A 20535-nucleotide genomic window follows, 5' to 3' on the forward strand; every position below is an offset into this window, starting at 1 on the left:
CGGCCTCTGCTGATGTGTGTACATTCCCGTGCTCAGTCATGTGCTGAGGACAGACAGTCTGGTCGGTGTGCAGGCCGCAGTCTGCAGTACCTCCCGGCTGCAGCGTCGGAGGATGTAGATTCAGCTGTTCCCAGAGAGGTGAGGGAGGTGCTTGGGAGCAGCTTAGGAGGGGGCGAGCCGGGAGGAACAGGTGTGCTAAGAGCTTATACTTAATGAACCTCGAAGCCTTGTAGTGCTGTAGGCATCCCTCACACTCTCAGACAGACAGAGAGACAGACAGACACACACACATTAACAACAGCCTACAAAAGGTTCAGGTAGCTAGAAGCTGTGGATTAGTTTCCCTGAAAAAAAAAAAAGTACACTCCATCCCTTTCCTTTCCTGCTCCTTTGAAAACCTTTTGTGTCTCATGCCAATTGTTCCCCCCCCCCCCCCCCCGAATATCAGGAAACGTCAGGAAGTTGTTGGAGGTAGTATCCATTTCCTATCCGGCTTCCCCTCGCTATCGGCCTGGGCGCTTTGAAAAACGCGGTGCACATTGTCAGATGTTTTTTTTTTTTTCCCTCCCCTTTTCTAACAGAGAGGGCGTCGCTGAAAGCTGATACGAGTATATCACGGAGTGGATGATTTGAAGCCCAGACCCCACCGGCTATTCTTTTTCTGTTCTAACGGCTTTTCATACAACTGCTGGCATTAGAAATGCATTTTAAAGCTGTCAGAGGAAACCATGCTTGCCAACGAATTACCGAGATATTCCTTTTCAATTTACTACAATGACTGGTTCTCTGATCCGGGCTCGCTAGGAAGCGTTGAGCCCTCATTTTCAATGGGGACCTAAAAAAAAAAAAGATCACCTGGGTTTATCTTTCCCATTAATGTCAATACGTGGGTCAACTGCTGCTACCAAATGCGGAGGGGGGGGGGGGACAATGTGGAATGTACAACTCTGTCCCACACAGGACATGCCATTGTCAGGACTAATCTGGAAGCAGAACTAAGTGAATGGGCTATGCTGTACTGTTGTCAAGGGAAGAACATTGAGTGCCTCATTGTGAAAGGGGAGGTTGTGTGTTTGCGCTCCAAGGCTAACTTTCATAAAACAGACTAAACAATAGTCTCTCATCTTGGGCAAGGACAGTGTTTGTTCTTAGGGAACCTTGAACCTATCGTCATAAAAGAGAGTCCTAAAGGGATCGTAGTTAAAACACTGAAACACTGAACCAGAGACGATTGGTGCTCTTGCTCTTACAGATCACAAATGATCATCAGTACATGATGACAGATTGGTGTAATCACCTTTGGATTACATAGGATTGCCAGCTAGTTAGACTTTCTGTGGTATTCATGTGATCTTTGGCCGACCTCTCCCTCTCATTCCCTCCCTGTTTCCGGAGTGCAAGTGTATTTCCGACGAGAAGTCACGGCTGTTTGAGCACACACTCCAATTCCGGCATTGTTCAAAGCCCAGTCCAATCCGTCACAGCAGGCTGCCTGCATCTTTTAAATCCCTCTTTCGCCAGGTATCATTAACAGTATCCATTTTCCTACTCTCCCTCTACGCAGGAAGGCAGCTCACGTCCACCTCTCCCTGACGACCGCCCGAGAATACCTCCCGACGTCTCTTTTTAACGAGAGGCCAAAGCTTTGTAGCGATTTAAAAAGCGGAGAGTGTACGTGAGAGTGGAGGCTTGTACAGAGCAGGAGGTGGGTAACTCAGCAACTTTACTCCTACAAGGGCTCGCTGGGGGTCAAGCCGAACGAGGGTGGGAAAAGCAGAAACGTGTTTTCCGACCGGGGCTGTGTTTGAAAAGGACGCTGACCCACAGAGAGCGAGAGGGACAAATGAGAGGAGGGAGGGAATCCTGTGGTATGTGTATCACTATAAACCTGATCTGCTTCAACACAGCGAGTGGGTGGGTTAGCACTAGATCAGGTGGAGGACGGGGGGGGAGCCTCGTTCACACCAGCTCTGGATACAGACCACTTATGTGAGGAGGCACATACAATGCTACACACACAGACTGCACACATACATTGATGGCCAAGGAGTCAATCTCACAAAGTGACACAATTCTCCTTGGCGTCTTGGAAAGACTGGGGAAAAGAAAACGTTCAAACTCCCAAACAGCGGGGAGGAACTTTTATTTATTTATTTATTTTTTCCCCAGACCAAGCGAACCCCCAAAACCCATGAATTCCCATTGCCAGCTTTCTCCGAACGGGATTGCCGTGGTGTCTTGCGAGAGAGAGGGAGAGAGATGGCCTTGCACTTAAATGAAACCCCCAGAGTTACAGGGAAATAAACAGCCGGACTTGTTTACTCTGCAGAAATAAAGTAAGCCTTTCATCCAGGGATTTAGCCAGCCGATACGGCGACTGCACAGAGAAAAGGGCAAGGCGACACAAAAGCAGCCAGGAGATGAAGCCTTCATCTGCGTTTGAAGCCCCCCGACTGTCAGGCAATAAGCTACAGGAAGAAAATACTAGCTTCAATGATAGCTAGCTAGCTAAGCTACACGTGTCGGCAATGCTCACCAAAACAGGGAAAAGGGCGAGCCAAAAGTGGCATGAGAAGAAGCCTTCATCTATCTGCATTTGAAGCTGTCAGACTTTCAGGCTGAAGGGAAGAAATGTTAGCTTCAAAGCTAATAAGCTAGCTAGCTAGACATGTGTACGCAACATTTGCCAAAACCCACACATACAGCACACATTAGTTTTTTTCCTTTATTTTTTCCCCCACCCCTTTCTAGAGCTTTGTAGATATGCCAAAACAGGGCCTTGCTCCCGTTGCCGTTCTTGAGCTTATAATTACAGAGTGTGCTGTCCTGTAATATGCGGGGAGAATGTCATATTGAGTTGATAATGTCGACCTGGTATGAAGCCAATTTTCATCCGTCTTAATGGCAGTCACATGGAAAATAAAAAGCTAATGTGTCCCTTTTGTTTATGAAGACGCACTCTTTATCTCTCTCTCCATATAAATGATACAAATCCATATAAGTGATTTAGTTAAGTTAGTCTTTGAACAAATGTGTCCCGTTCACTTATGAATATTACATGTAATGTTTTCAGCAACAGTTGAGATGCGCTCGCTCTCTCTCTCTCTCTCTCTCTCTCTCTCAGAAATTACACATATATGGAGGCAGTGATTTAGTTGAAGTTTCTCTTTGTACAAGCCACCTCTTTGTTGAACCTGACGTGAGGAGCCCTGGTGTACCACTGATAAACGTTTTAACACACTTTGATATGCATGAATGGGTTTCATCCTTCGTGTAAACCCATTTGAGAAGACCTACAAAGCAGCCGGAGAAGCGTTGGAACATAAACAGGTAGACTCAGTAGCCCTGTAAAGCTTTGAGTTTCATAAATACCCTGTAATCCAGAAGGGGGGAAATATCTACTGGTAATATGAAGGCTAAGTAGGAGCATTTGGTTCAAAGGGCAAGTTGAAATCTGCTCTCCCAATAGAGCCGTTTCCGGGAAACATCCAGAAACAACGTGTCGAAAGACCGTGACGCATATCGCATACGTTCAATCCAGCCTGTTCGGATGGGAGGCAAAAACACCCAACTACAATACACTATGGTGAAAGCGATTTATTGACTACGGGGCCGATCTAAAGCAGCCACCCTTAAAATAGACAGTCAATTCACTTTCAATTCACTTTCTCAGACGCACCTTGGGGTTTTCAACAGTTGAGTGGTGACGTGCTTTCCATCTCAGAGGTTAAATGAAAATCATTGGAGGTTAGCCCAAATCAATGGCCCGGGGTCAGATATGGATCTGCCCGTTGATCAGGGCACCATTGGCGCTCTTAATAAGGCAACACCGGATAATAGAATATCAGACAATTCTGTTAAAACGTTGGGTGAAATTAAACCTCTTCGGCTGATCAGATCCTATGTGATTAATCACCGGTGTGCATTCGTCTCTTGGCTGGTTTGCCCTATATACTTTCTTCAACAGGTACTAACTACAGATAGCAGAAACTCGAATCTAGGCCAACTCCTAAAATCCAACAACGGCTATTATCTCGACAGCATGAGTCTGGCGAACTCATCTCTAGTCGTCTATACTGTAAATCACTTCAAGGATGCCTGCTCCACTTCAAGACTGCCTTCTCCATTGCAAGAGAAATACACCATACCCACTGTGTTCAGGATGGCTTATCTGTCTAAGTGGAATCTTACAGTCAACACACACACACACACACACACACACACACACACACACACATTATCAAAACTATCGTCCATTGCCCCGTTGAATTAATGCCTAAATGCAGCTAAATGTGCCTTAGAAAGTTATTTCTCCCCGTCCCTTTCTTTTCCATCTCTCATTGGAGAGTTGCCATCATTAGGAAAGCTAGAGAGAGCATGCTACATGACGAACCCTTATTTGGTCAAGAACACTCACATTGGCCCCTGCTATAACAAAAATAACCACAGTTTGTTGATGGGAGGACCGCCTTGGAATATGGGACCACACAAGTCAATGGGGGGAAACTGGAGAGCCGATTTGCTCTACAGCCCATTCCTCATGTCAGTTTAAATGAATACTCGCAACAAGAGACTGGTATACAAAAGTCAGAGGTAGGATTGAAATGACTTTGTTAATTAGCAGTTACTGAAAGACATACAAGGTTGCACAATGCAATCAATGTAAACAAGCTTGTTTGTAATGAGCATTCTGTGTTGATTATTAAAAGGGGACATACAAATATCGTTTTGCTGATTGACTTGATTCAGGCTAGCAGACTTTTCATATTGAGCCGCTGTTATGCCTTGTAGCGTCTAACTGCTTTGGTAACCCAACTGTAATTACACAGCTGGGCATCGGGACTGTAGACAAGGCATTTGAAGTCCAGACTGAATTGTAATGAAAGCAAACTGAACAAAGTCAAGATCTATGGCATTATACTAATAAATCACAGTCGTATGTAATAACATGGTATCTGTCCAACTGAATTTAAAGTGTGAACAATTCCTTAAAACCCCACCAAAAATAACAAATAAAACATCCACGTTCAAAAAACGTTGGCTTCCATTTCAAAAGCTTCAGTTTGCACCTTTTAGTCCTTGTACTACTATTTCTGCTCGTGCTGGAGTAAAATTGCTGTCTGCTCCAGTGGGCTTCACAATTTTTTTTTTTTAAATATTCAACGCTCATCCATTTTCAGAACACCATATGTGAACACACTGTGCTCTGTGGGTAGTGGGAAAAGCCCCTGTAGACATCTCTCCTATCGACCATGCTAAAATCATGTGGCCAATCATGTGGCCTTTGGAGATACCAAAAGCTTCTTATAGAACAAAAAGATTGATATTACCTAGATAACCTACAACTGACCCCATGTACCCTCATAGTCTCAAAGGGCGATTGAACATCTATTCTTTCTACATTTATTCTTTACCCTTTTTATGTAGAAGCGCTACTCACAACCTTGTGAGAGGAGTTGTATTCTTTCAAGTGATGAAATTGGACATGGCGTTACATACACTCGTCTCTCAGTCGGTGTGTAGCCTATTGACTACAATCTGTTAGGCGATGGTTAATTGATTGCTGGCCACACATTATACGTGGGAAGATAAATCCAAGGCGCTGTACATGCATTGTGTTTCATATACAGAACACATCCATTGGAATACACAAAGTCAATGGGAAGCAAAAGACAAGGCCATTTCCAATACACCACAAATGGATAACACTAATGACATGTGTGACCTTACCTGGTTGTTTTCTGTCTACCTTTACTATTCTGTGTATGCACTTCATTTAAAGCATAGCAGCACTACACATGTTTGCCTGCGAGAAATCAATTCCACCTTGGGAATCAATAAAGTTCAATTCAGAAAAGTGGCGGCCTTTGCCTTCGTCTTACCCATCTTGGAGTTGATGGCGAAAAATCCCTGGGGGTTGCCACTGGTGATCTTGTAGGAGAGCTTGTCGCTGGCCCGGGCGTCCGGGTCAACCGCCTCGATCTGGATGATGGACACGTCCTTGGGCGAGTTTTCCGCCACCGATGGGTAGTAGACGGGCTCCGAGGTCTGCGGCGCGTTGTCGTTGACGTCCTGGACCTCCACGTAGACCTCCACAAAGGCCGAGAGGGGCACCACGCCACCATCCGTGGCGTACACAGTCAGCCAGTATTGCGGGGTGGTCTCATGGTCCAGGAGTTCCTTGGTTCTGATGACCCCTGGGAGAAAGAAAGCGAATAATTGGTTATTTGGGCTCTTGTACTATGAAAGAGAAACATCCATAAAAAAAAATGTAAAACCATTTCACTCCCAGCTTCTAGATGGAAATTGTCTTAGTCCATACATATAAAAACAAAAAGTAGTTCAAAGAGCATTTAGCATTCTTTATGGGGATCACACACAAACGCTTAGGCAAACCAAAAAATTCCAGTATGTAGATACCACTTGAAAGCACGAAAAAAAGAGAAAGGAAAGATATGGAGAAAGAGAGAAACTCATTCTGTGCTATTTTAATCATGGGTAGGTGTCGGTGCACAGCAGTAGGGGGAATATGGTAGGGTAGAAGGTTGGTATTGTCATCAGACCCTGCTGTCTGTTTCTGCATGACAGGCCTGGATTTTTACAGCAGACCATTTGCCATGAGGGGCCTATAGCTTTCAACTGAGCAAACAGAGGAGCTTTCAAAGACCTGTTAGGACTAACATTTCACAACAATACCCCCGATGACTGAAAGGAGATCTGTGGTGGAACCATCAAAACGGCAAACTAGAAAGTAGGCTAGTCAGCCATCCTTCTCTGGATGAGTGCACAGTTGTTTCCCTTGAGGATTACCCAACATTTATGATGTGGTTTCTCATGCACATTTTATTTGGGGCTTTAAAAATGTATCTGATCATTAGGTAGACTTGGGTTATGGCATGTCAGGGGTAGAGCGATAGGAAATTACTCAGTTGTTAAGAAGACAATCTCTAGAAAATCTCTTTCCATGCAATTTAAGTAAACATTAACATTTAAAAAAAAGGTCCCAATGACCTGTTATCGAAAGCAATAAAAGTGAGCTCATTGGCCCGGCCCACCTCCGAAGGTAATAAATTATAATAAAGCCAGGGCGAGGCCTGTTTGCCACGTATAGGCAAGCGGTAATCGCATACTGTCCTAGTGTGCCATATACCGAAGAACGATAAGACACTGCTCCATGGCACCAATCCTACTTTTCCTACTGCCTGCCTTTCAAAACACTTTGTTGCTCCATGTAACTCAATGAGTTGCACTGCAGGTCTGTAACCGAGAGACAGGCCTACCTTTCTCCTCAGGGGGGAATAAAAATATTCAGAGAGAAAAAAAAAGAAATCTCCAACACCTGTCACTGACATTTCACTTTTCAGGGGGTTCACCTCAGAGTTACTGTATCTTATGTCTGAGTCTGAGGTGCTTTTTTTGTCATTACTCATCATTACTGCTAGCCAGGGTTAGCAGTTAGCTTGAGGCGTGTAATAAGGCCAGGGAGGCAGGGTGGCAAAGGTGGAAATGGATAGCACTGTAACACCCCATAACACTTCCTACAGCCATGTGAGGGTATAACCTGCCTTCAGAGAATATTCACACCCCTTGACCTTTTCAACATATTGTTGAGTTACAAGCTGAATTTAAAATTGATTAAATTGAGATGTTTTGTCACTGGCCTACACACAATACCACATCATGTCAAAGTGGAATTATGTATTTTGAAATTTCAACAAATTAATTAAAAAATGAAAAGCTGAAATGTTGTGAGATACTAAATTGTCCAATTCTTCGAAAAGAAAGGCACCTATTGGTAGATCGGTTACAAAAAAATGAATATCCCTTTCAGCATTGTGAAGTTATTAATTACACTTTGGATGGTGTGTCAATACACCCAGTCACTACAAATATACAGCCGTCCTTCCTAACTCAGTTGCCAGAGAGGAAGGAAACCGCTCATGGATTTCACCCTAAGGCCAATGGTGACCTTAACACAGTTACAGAGTTGAATGGCTGTGATAGGAGAAAACTGAGGATGGATCAACAACAGTGTAGTTACAAGTTGTAACTTACAACATTGTTGTAGAAACATTTATGGAATCACTACTGTAAGTCGTTCTGGATAAGAGCACCTGCTATTTGAACCAAAATGCTAAAATGTAGTTACTCCAATATACTAACCGAATTGTCTAGGTGATAAGCAGGAAGCCTGTACAGAATAAAAATATTCCAAAACATGCATCCTGTTTGCAAGAAGGCACTAAAGTAATATGGCAAAAATACTGCACTCTCCATATTTTCAAGCATAGTGGTAGCTGCATCATGTTATGGGTATTAGGCTTGGACGGTGTACCGTACATTTTAATATTTGTAGCTACTTTGTAAGTAAATACCTGCAGTCAACTTGTGCAATACGTTAGAAGATTGAAGCATATTGCGTTCTTCATTTCACCTGTCACATTATTTTTCATTATGAAGTTTACCGTAGTTCCCTAGAACAGTTGAACGAGCACAACGGGAGAAAGCGGGAGTAGCTGTGTATTGACAGGGATCGCGTTTTATATTGAAAGTCAAGTCTTTTTTTTGCTTCAAAAGAGTGATCAGCGACGTGCAACTATAGTTTTTCTTTCACAGAAAATACATTAGTGCAACACATTCGGCAGAAAATAGCTTAATTTTCATCAGATGACAACAGAAGTGCAACACTATGTGGCTGGCAGCCACACAAGTAAAAGAGCTTACAATGATTAAGCAAAAAACGATGCATGGCCATCATATTTCTAATGTTTATCATAGAAAAAAAATGTAACCAGCTACATTTCCTAATGTTTTTGCTTAAAGTTAATGTATCGGAGAAATGTATCGGAGAAAAGTAGTTACACATCAGTCAGAGCGCTGTCGTTTGATAGAATGCCCATTCGTGAATTCTCATCCGAGTGGACACGTGCAACTGAATCACAACATTTGTTTGAAGCTGAGCAAAAATTACAATAAGAAGCATTTTAGATCTGCATTTACAAAATGTAGCAAGATATTTCTTATGCGTTTATTTCCATTTTTGGGCCACGAAAAACAAAGAGCGACCCCAAAGTTTAACTTGCTAGTTATCTAAGTAAGTGGTTGAATTAATAAGGTCACGGGGCATCATATTGTTTTAGCTTTCTGCCGTGTTTGAGAAGTCAAAGCCCTTTGAATGAGTTTTCTGTACAACTACCCCTGCATCTTGATATCCTTGCGTTTTTTTCTCCGCTCCGTTCTAGGCCCATCTGCTCCTCCACTATCTTCTTTAAGCAGAGCAGGAAAGCCCGTTGCCCTAGCGACTCCCAGACTCCACACAGACACAGCGTGTACACAGTACTGTTCTTCATTCAGACAAGCATGCGTCAAAACTTTCTGCATTTGCATAATAGCTCTCATTCACATTCGCTTGTAAATGTCCAAACGCAACAAAAATGACATTCGGTAGCTCTTACCTATATATTTATAACTTTATTAGCTGGATAACTTGTGCTAACTTTGTTAGCGTTCTGGTAAAAGATGCCTAATGGGTCTTTTTGTGTTTTTTGGCTCCCCCTTGTGTACTAAGCCAGTAATATATATGGATATTAAAATCTGGAGACTGAAAAGATTTGGTCCTCAGATCCTCAAAAGGTTCTACAGCTGCACCATCGAGAGCATCCTGACGGGTTGCATCACTGCCTGGTATGGCGTACGGCCCAGTACATCACTGGGGCCAAGCTTCCTGCCATCCAGGACCTCTATACCAGGTGTTGTCAGAGGAAGGCCCTAAAAATTGTCAAAGACTCCAGCCACCCTAGTCATAGACTGTTCTCTCTGCTACCGCACAGCAAGCGGTACCGGAGCGCCAGGTCTAGGTCCAAGAGGCTTCGAAATAGCTTCTATCTAATCAAATGGCTACCCAGACTATTTGCATTGCCCCCCCCCCCCCATTAGGCGATGCTGCTACTCCCTGTTATTATCTATGCATAGTCACTTTAATAACTCTACCTACATGTACATATTACCTCAATTACCTTGACTCACCGGTGCCCCCCTGAATATAGCCTCGCTACTGTTATTTTACTGCTGCTCTTTAATTATTTCTTACTTTTATTTATTTTAGATATTTTTCTTAAAACTGCATTGTTGGTTAAGGGCTTGTAAGCATTTTACTGTAAGGTCTACAGCTGTTGTATTCGGCGCATGTGACAAATACAATTGATATCACCCAACCCTAATGGATATGCTTGTAATCATTAAGGACTGGCGAGTTTCTCCAGAATAAATGTTTTTGGATGGAATGGATCTAAGCACAGACAAAATCCAAGAGGAAAATCTGTATCAGTCTGCTTTCCACCAGATACCAGGAGACAAATTCACGTTTCAACAGGACAATAACCTAAAACACAAGGCAAAATCTATACTGGAGTTGCTTACAAAGAAGACAGTGAGTGTCCGAGTTAAATTTTTTACTTAAATCTACTTGAACATTTATGGCAAGACCTGAAAATGGTTGTCTAGCAATGATCAACAACCAATTTGACAGAGCTTGAAGAATTGTTTAAAGAATAATGGGCAAATGTTGCACAATCCAGGTGTCAAAAGCTCTTAAGAGACTTACCCAGAAAGACTCACAGCTGCAATCGCCGCCAAAGTTGCTTCTATAAATTATTGACTCAGATAACTCAAATTAGATATTTCTGTACTTTATTTTACTACATTTGCAAACATTTCTAAAAACATGTTTCACTTTGTCATTTTAGGGCATTGTTTGTAGATGGGTGATAAAAAATATATATTTAATCAATTTTGAATTCAGGCTGTAACACAACAAAATGTGGATTAAGTTAAGGGGTATTAATACTTTCTGAAGGCATGCAGGGTGTAATATGGTTGATGTCATATGGGTATACAGGCTTGTCGAGGCTTGCTGGCTGGCACCGATTGCGAAATGCACCCAAAGGGCCATTGTGAGGCGGAAATAAAAATAAAATAAAAAAGTGATTATATAATGAAGTAAACAGATTACAAAAACATATATATTGCCACAAAAAAACGCTGTAAAAATGTGCAAGTGTGAGTTTTTCTACTCACTCCACTCGCTGAGATTGCTTCTGGGAGGAACAGATTTGCAAATGTCAAGCATGAATAAGAAATGTGAGTGCTAATCTGACTGCTAGCGTCCTGCGAGAGCATGGGGAAAGAGTATGAGTGAGAGGCAGAGAGAGAGAAGGTGGAGATTGGGAAAAGAAGGAGTGAGGATGAGACGGAGAGAGCGGTTGAGTGGGTGAAAAAATGGAACGAGAAACTAAGATAGAGTGTGTGTGTGTGTGTGTGTGTTGTACATTTCTGTGTCTGTGTGTAAGGGTGAGAATGTGTGCTATTCAGACTAAGTGTGTGTGAGAGACAAGGTAAAAGAGAGACAGCTAGAACGAGAGGGATGAGACATTTATTGTGCCTGTGCCAACGCAATGCCCATGCTTCAGTGCTCATCCGTTTGACTGGGAGACACTGGCATAGCAGAACCATTCCACTCGCTCAGGAGTGTCAGGTGCCCGCTGCCAACCCTAAAGCCATCGGCATGGAGAAGATTACTTTATATTAGTGCAGTTCTGCACTGCTACAGGTGACTAACAAGACTACATAGTCATAGAGGACCTTGACCCAAACTCACCCCTCACAGGAAACTTAAACAAACCGTGGTAGATAAGGCTAATTGGTACGATAGCATTGTAATGGTCGACCGGCGGAAGGAAGAAAGTCCAAATCTCGTATCTTTTTTTAATAGTTTGATGAGGCTCTGACGCCTAGAATAGTTCCATTTAAAGAAAAAGAGCTTCATCGAAATGGTTAACCGAACACAATGCAAATTTCAGTTAACATCTACTTTTTATACAAACATGAACGCGTGACTGGCTTTAAATAAACATACCAGAAGACAAAGCATCTATCGAAACATATCAAATCAACAGTTGGCTGGATCATTACTCACAGAGGGTGTAAATGATGAATCAGAGGTATTTAGCCACCACACCTATACCATTTCATTCCATTCGCTCATGAGTGTCAGGCTTTTAGCTGCCAACCCTAAAGCTATCAGCATAGAGAAGATGGCTTTATATTACTGCTCTGCACTGCTAGAGCAATTATCACTGAATTATCACAGTGAATTATTGCAATGTTTGTTTATGTTTCAATTAATCCCGGATAGGATGGGTTGCCAATTAACGATTTGACACGAAAATAAAATGTCATTCATTCATTCTAGTGGTGACTAACATCAATGCTGCATAGTCATAGAGGACCATGACCCAAACTCACCCTTCACAGGAAACTTAAACTGTGGTAGGTAAGGCCAACTGGTACGATAGCATTGTAATGGTTGACTGGCGGAAGTAAGAAAGTCCAAGGACAATTTCAGTTGACATCTACTTTTTCAGTTGACATCTACTTTTTATTCAAACATGAATGCGTGACTGGCTTTAAATAAACCTACTAGAAGACAAGCATCTATCGACAAAGCATCTATTGAAACAATAGTTAGCTGTATAAATGCGTATAAATGATGAATCCGAGGTATTTAGCCACCACACCTATACTTCTAGGCTAGTCAATGAGGAAGTTGCAAAATGTGCCCTTGAGGCAATAAAAACAGTTGACAAAGCCTAGGCAACCTACCCAGACAGATTTGCTCTCTCTCTCCTTTCTTTCCCTCTTCCTTGCATACCCTACGGCTACACCTTCGACAGCCACCTAGCACAGCAGCTTGGCTAAACAAAAAAAAAGAGCTAACGGCTAACGCTGTCCTTACAATTCTGCCATCTCATGTAGGCGTGTGAACTGCAATTTTCATTTATGTTATCTTTATTTAACCTTTATTTAACTAGGCAAGTCAGTTAAGAACAAATTCTTATTTACAATGACGGCCTAGGAACAGTGGGTTAACTGCCATGTTCAGGGGCAGAGCGACAGATTTTTACCTTGTCAACTCGGGGATTTGATCTAGCAAACTTTTGGTTACTGGCCCAAAACTCTAACCACTAGGCTACCTGCCATCCCAATCAGTCTCCGGAAACAGGTCCACCGTGACATTTACTCAATAGCTAGTTACAGCGGGGAGGCTGGATGAAGTCTGCTGTACAACACATAGCCCACTGAGTGTTGTTTTGACAAAATGGTGAAATAACATGGTTGTGCTTCGAGGCGCCGAGGAAAATGGCAGAGGAGGTCTGAGGACAGAAAACATTTAAGTGGATTGGATAAATCCATCTGATCCAGGCCAAAACAAAAAAAGTAACACACTGTGGGGGTAGTACCTGCGGAACTATACTATAATGTTCCCTATTTAGTTCAGAGGATGAGGTGTACTCAGTATTTCTAACATGTATAGGACCAAGGTCCCTGTCATGAAAGGGGGTAAATAGTGGGCGGGGGGCTAAATTGGGGAGAGACACTCTTTTCCCCAGAAGGCCTTGTAGCTACAATGGTGTCGCCACAAATGGAGAGGACTGCACATGCCATGGATATCAAAAGCTGGCAATTTAAACAAATTAGAGCGCCAAAAAGATTACCGGTTGTCAAAAGAGGATTAGGATTTGCAAAATCCTGTTTATCCCCAGTGCTTATTTTCATATGGTAGCACGAGGTCTATTTCAGAAACTGAGTCAATACCATATTTTTCTGGCATTGAAAACATGTAATGAGGAATTAGGCTGCAGTCAACTTTACACAGCCTAGAGAAAAACTATTTTCACAGTTTGTTTTCTATTGTCGACAAAGATATCTACAGAAGTCGAGATGGTCTTCCGATGACCTTCACAACAAGAGAGCGTACAGGAATAATTTACGTGCTTCGGAGACCACGAGAGAACAAAAAGGTGTCTTCTCAAGACCGAGAGATCAGCTATTTCGGCTTACGCCAGCACTCCCTTGGTCTGCACTCGAAAAAGTCAGACATTTGCTTTGAACTACCTCTCGGTAATTCCGCTCTCCTTTCCCCTCGCATTCCTCAGCCTTCTTAGGACTCCTGCCTCACATGCTTACATAAACTTTCTCAGTGCTCCCCCCCCTCTTCTCTTTCCACCGGCCCTGGTGGAATGCTTCACATTCCTCCACCACGTAGAGCCCTGGGTGTATTAGAAAAAGAGTCCTGAGCTAAGCTTCCCATGCCCCCGCGAAATCAAACCAGCTCTTTGGATCCAAGAGTTCTCAGAAGCTAAGACCTAGCCTAGCCCTGCACTTCCAACGTTTTTCGGTCCATACTGTAAGTATTAATGCCCGAAACATTTGAAAAATTCACAAGGCTATGAAGTGCAGCCAAAGCAGAAAACCCCACCTCATGGGATACCCACATAGCCTACAGGTCTCGCTTTCACACTCATCATCTTTATTACTTTATAGAATGGTGGATATTTCTGAACAATACGGACAGCTTGAGTTACGCACGGTAACACATCGGTCAAAGGCTTAGAATCACCATGCAAAATAGGACTTAGCAGGCTATTGAAGTGTCAAAGACCATATCGGGGTCATTGACGAAATATGGTGGCGCTTTGAAGAGTGACCAGCATTCAGCGGGTATTCAGTACATTAGTGTAGATCTGGGAAAACAGTCATCAAAACAGCTGCATGATGAGTTCACACAAGAGTCTCTCAAAACAAAAGCGCATTTCTCTCCGCTTGCCGTGCTGTGCAGGAGCATCAAGTCTGGGACCAAAAGGCTCCTGAACAGCTTCTACCCCCCAAGCCATAAGACTGATGAATAGTTCATCAAATGACTACTTGCACCGACCCATTTTTATATTTTTTTTGCACTGACTCTATGCACACTCACTGGACTCACACATACTACACTGACGTACACACACACACACACACACACACACACACACACACACACACACACACACACACACACTTACAAACACAAAACATATCACATCTGTATATTGACGCTACACGCATACACCAACACAGACACACTTTCACACGCACTGCTGATACTCTGTTTATTATCGAACCTGATTGCCTGGTCAATTTTACCCCTAACTACATGTACCTATTACCTCAATCACCTCAACTACTTAGTACCCCAGCACACTTACTCAGTACCGGTACTCCTTGTATAAAGCCTCGTTATTGTTATTTTATTGTGTTACTAATTCCTTTTTTTATCTCTTCATTTTTGCAAATTTGCATAGTTTTTAACTCTGCGTTGTTAGGAAAGGGCTGGTAAGTAAGCATTTAACAGTAAAGTCTACACTTGTTGTAACAAAATGTAATTTGATCTCTCTTTGACCCGGCGATCCTCTGAGTTGTGCCCCCACCAACCACTTCCGCTTCGTGCATCATTGTGCATTTTGTATACAATCTCCACCGGAGGCAAAAAAAAACAGCGCTATCAACAGCTGGGCTTAAGGGAAATGGTACTTTAAAACTTTAGACAAACTGAATCATTTCAGCCAGCTTAACAATGTGGAGCAGTGTGCTTCACTCTACATAATCATATGGTCTTAAAAGGGGAGGGAACTAACTAAAAGCACTAAACAACTGCCATTTACTAAAAACTGCATCAACAGACCAGGGGGGAATTAACGTTTTAAAGCGGCATAGATATTCAAAACTATTGCTTGATGACACTGTGTAATAAAATAAGAATCCTATTCTAGATTCTCTGGCCCAAGGAAGAAAAAAAAATGAAAGAATGGCTGCATTCATCTGGAGTGAGGGGGAGAGGGGAGAACTCAGCGAGATACAAAGTGAAAGCGAGAGAGTCTTTAACGAACGAAAGGGGAGTGATGCAATGAAAACATGCTTGATGGGATTTCTCTTTTTTTGGCGGAATTTAGCCCATTAATTCCAGTTGAGGAAGCCTATTGGGACACGCCCAGGCAGCTACCATTGTCACAGAGCGCAGTGTTATTTCAAAAGGCCTCAGAGTGGGCCTGTGAGAAGCGCCACCTGGTTTAATATCGCCTTATAATTTAAGACCTGTTCCCTCCCAGCCCTCCGGTGCCATGCCCCGCTCCTCTGATAATAACTGGCGCGATATACCGTCTGTTTTCCCCTTATCGCAAAATGTTTATGAAGCCCCCTGAGATAGTTGCCCACTGACACCGACTGTACTCCAATGCGCCGCGGTAAACGGTTCCCGTGGAAAGGTCTTTTTTTTGGAGACAGATAAGGCACTTTGAAATATAGGCCTGCTCTCATTTTCCAATAGGCTGCCGTGCTGACATTTACAAAAGGTTGATTCTTTTTTCATTACATTTTTATTGTCTTCGGAGATTAGAGATTAGAGTGGCGTTTAGGCCTATAAAAGGCATTATGGTTGTTGAGAGTTATGACAGGAAGGTTGGGACAGTATGTGAGTTTAAATGCATGTTTGGGCAGCATTTTCTATCCTAAGTTTTTCAACCCTAAGAGGCAACCATGGCACTTAGGCCTAAACATGTCAGTGTCTACATCTGTATAACACTGGATTTGAACCCAGTGCCATTAAACTGCGGTCTCCGGTCATGCTACCGTAATTCTGATGTTTCCTGTCTTTGGTCTTTACATTGGCAGCTTGACAGTGAACATGATGGACGGGGAATTCAAAAGGAGCATCTTCATCTCTCGTCGTTTGATTTTAAGTGGTTGTCTCTCAACACATGAAACCTCAGGATTTGTTAAGCCAAGCACTGTTTCACTTTGACATTCAGTCAGTTACGCTTTGAGAGCCAATGCATCATACAGAGATGCTTTAAAATAAACAGCCAGCTAAGCCTTTGTCGGTTACCCCTTTCACTGCAGTAAACTCCATTTTTATTGGGGCGATGATCGGAAAAAAACGACTTCACATTCAGGTGAACATGCTACAGGGAACTGCAGGTCTTTTCAAAGTGACAGGGGAACACATGCCAAGATAGAGAACTGAAAAACAAAATGGCTTCTAGGCCCAAGTTTCAGCAATCGAAATATCCCAGTAAACTTCACCAAGATCAAATGGATTATTTTATTTTCTGGCAAATGCGGGACAAAAATGTAGTTACTGCAGTCTTGTACGTGTCTGCAGAATCTCTGTGCAATCATTAGCAACTTGTGTAGAGTCATAATTGACAGTAGTTTACATAAAAAGAAAACAAAATGTCACTAACCATTATTTGCCACGGGTCTCAATTGCCTAGATTAGCATGACAAGAGCTAACTCACAATCGAGCACACCATCTGCACGCGGCACCTTCACAGGTTTCTAAAAAAGACTTCATGGACAGAGTGAAGCAACAAACTTTAACTGGGGAAAGTGTGCTTTTCATTTAGCACCCTACAATCAACTTTGGCCCGCTGCACATTCCTGGTCCTGTCGCCCCAGCAACGGCGCTCAAGCAAAGACCATTACAAGTCATGTGGCTCTTTTGAGTGTGCTGAAGAAGTCACACTTCTGGCTTGAGCTTCTGTGTATAGAAACAAAAAAAATAGAAGGGACCGGGCCTGGGTGCTTGGGTTCAATCAATCTCCCATGAAGCTTTGGTGATGCAGACATGGCTGGAATAGTGAACGCAGCCAAACATGAAAAGACAAAACCATTCGCCACATACCTCCCCTATCTGGCATCACTGAGGGTCGGCCCTACCTCGCTCTCGACAGGAAGGGCAATGGGGGGACAATTTGGGGAGGAGAGGAGGAGGAAGGCCCAATTTGAAGAGGGGAAAACACAAGCTCACAGAATTTTGTCATTACACGTCAAACTACTTCATTTGCCTCCACAAAGAGCTATTTCAGCACACCGGCTGCCTCCAGTTTGAAGTGAAAGGGCAACGCATACATTATCCAATGAGCAAAGGGCAATGCATACATTATCCAATGAGCATCTGGGCGGAAGAGGCGATTCCACTGGGGCTGTTGAGATTCCTTCCTTTTTTCCTACATAAATGCAAACACACCGCATGAAGGCCTACACCTTTGTTCACCTTTACTACTAGTATATTTTAAGTCTGGGGACTTTTATTAATATGCATTTTCACCTCTTTTTTTCCCTGTTCTTCTTCATCCTGTTAAGTGAATCAGTGCAAATTCAATTATCACATCTTGGTTTTTCCCCTCGGTTCACAAAGTAGGCTAACGAACTTAAAGACATGACTTCAATAGCGCTGTCAAAACAGCATCTAAACTAGCAGTTCCTGGAGGAGAAACACAATGAGAGAGAGAGAGTCTGGTCGAACTAGCTCTTTACGTCAAAGGCTGAAATACAAGGTATTAGGAGTTCTAACAGAAAGACATGCTTAATTGATCACAGAGGACCCTTCCATGACCTCATAAACGGCAGTCAATCCTTTAGCGCAAGCACCAAGTCTAATTGATCTACTTTGAGAACGGTCTCCATCGATTCACTGATGGCGCCGACAGAGATGGTCGCCTCGCTTCGAGTTCTTAGGAAACTATGCAGTATTTTTTTTTTTTATGTATTATTTCTTACATTGTTACCACAAGCATTTCGCTACACTCACATTAACATCTGCTAACCATGTGTATGTGACAAATACAATTTGATTTGAACAATGTACCAGTACAAGACTTATTGGGCCTAGGCCTATAGCCTACCTCGCCACTAATCAAGCACAGCCCATGACAAACAACATCCTCCACCCCTCCCTCTTCCCTAAGCAACATCAGCAGAGTTACTGGCTTTTTTTTACAGGAACGTTGGTGAAAAGCATTTATAGTGCACTGCAGAGTGAAGACCATTAAGAGTCGATCTCAATTTAGATTCACAGAGAGAATGGAATGTCAAGTGGTTTTGTCCCAAATGAACACCACTCACCACCTCAACCACCCCACAACAATAACTTCTACTAGTGATGGTTGGGGGGGTGTACAGTTACATATTGGGATCTTTTTTTTTTTTTTACGATATATCGTATTGACAATATCGCAATATATTTTGGAGCTAGTTGGCTGTACCTGCGCCAAAACTCCTTCATAGCTTTTAAAATAGGGAGCCAATTAGTTTTTAGAACTTTGATTTCCATGACTGATCAAAACTTGTTTCCTCATGGCTCTCTCTTGCCCCTCTGCAGCAGACATATGGTGAGCAATATGTTTGGAACGTCGAATCGCAATAAAAATCACACTATAGATTCACAATATATATAGAATCATGAGAAATACAATAAATACCGTATTGGCACCGAAGTATTGTGATAACGTCTTATCTTAAGGTCCCTGGCAATTCCCAGCCCTAACTTCTACTCCCAACCACAACAACCCCCCTCTTACTAGAAGCCTTAACTAGCCTACTTTGTAAAAGAAGTCCATCTTGTTGCTCTTCTTTCTGTATCATGACCTCAGGCTCCAGTTGTTTGTTCCTTTTTCCAACTAAAGGTTTATTAAATCAAGGAACTAGATTCCGTGCCTGGCCCTGGAAACATCAATCAGGTTAGCGGCATACCTAGCTGGCCTTAAGTGTGTCAGACCCCCATTAGCTCAATAACCCCAACAGCAGTGTCTGAGCACACACGAGGACAGAATTAGCCTGGACTGCACACAAAATCTCACCAGTGCTCCACATAGCCCCCAGCTCTAAACATGTTTGTGTGATGTGCAGAAGTAAATACAAGGGTCAGAGATCCAGAGGGACCCGGGCCAGACGTTTGGCAGATATACCCGTCTACAGTCGGACAATAAGAACTGGATAGGGGGAAAACATGTTGATTCCTATCTTAGAAGTAACAACTTTCTGGGTTTTGCTAATCTTATCTTGGCCTAAAAATGTCTGAATTACTGCTGTTAGCAAAAGCAAACCCTGAATCGGGTAAAATAATATATTGAAAGCTGAAGTTACATAAATTAATTTCCGCCTCTGTTTACTAAACTAAATTAAGCTAGTAACTAAATATAAAGTTCAAGATTTAGACTTAAGGAGAAAAACTAAGGGCCAAAATTGTATCTTCTTGGCGGTAAGATGAGAGGTAAGGGAGTCAAATGGGCACTAAAGACCTTTTCATTTGCACATTCCTCATCACTACCCCTCCATTCTCAAACCCAGGGGTTCAAGAGGATAAAGGGAATAAATAAAGCATGCATAAGGAGAACATGAGATTCCAAAAGGCATTTAACTTAACCAGCCACAGATGTTAGCCAGCCTTCCCTTACTAGCCCCCCTCATAAAAACTTTTCCAGAGCTTAAGGTGTATGTGGCTTCTGGCATGTACCCTTTGGTTTTAGCACTTTTTCATTTGTTTTCTTCTCTTCTCAACCCTTGTTTTCCTACTTGTCGGAAAGCACTAGCTGCAACTGCATGACTGGGTGAAAGCGATGCTGGGTGTGCACCCTTTGTTTTACATTGATTTCTTGTAGAGCATAATCCTCACATGATAACCTCACACCCCCCTCTGCTCAGACCCAGACCAACCCACCAAACCATCCTTCAGTCAATGCATGAATTCCCAGGAGGCACACCGTTGCCGTGGGCATATTTGGTTTGCTACCAGCTATGGCTGTGATCCCTAACAATGGGGCTGAATAGCAGGACAATCCTATCATTGCCACTTCTGATAAATCACTCTGAAGGCC

General features: G+C 42.8%; 1 protein-coding gene across 9 annotated transcripts in view; it reads right to left on the reverse strand.

Annotated features, from left to right (window-relative positions):
- The window catches only part of LOC115191906 (protocadherin Fat 1-like), a 92668-nt gene that overhangs the window by 63795 nt on the left and 8338 nt on the right, over positions 1-20535 (reverse strand). For all 9 annotated transcript variants that reach the window (XR_003877788.1, XM_029749915.1, XM_029749919.1 and 6 more), the window contains exon 3: positions 5883-6197. Coding sequence is in view for 8 of the 9 variants with exons in the window: in XM_029749915.1 (XP_029605775.1) it covers positions 5883-6197 (315 nt within the window). In the remaining variant the exon portion in view is untranslated. The remainder of the gene's footprint in view (positions 1-5882; positions 6198-20535) is intronic.

The sequence above is a fragment of the Salmo trutta genome, chromosome 4, assembly GCF_901001165.1.
Source record: "Salmo trutta chromosome 4, fSalTru1.1, whole genome shotgun sequence".
Taxonomy (NCBI): domain Eukaryota; kingdom Metazoa; phylum Chordata; class Actinopteri; order Salmoniformes; family Salmonidae; genus Salmo; species Salmo trutta.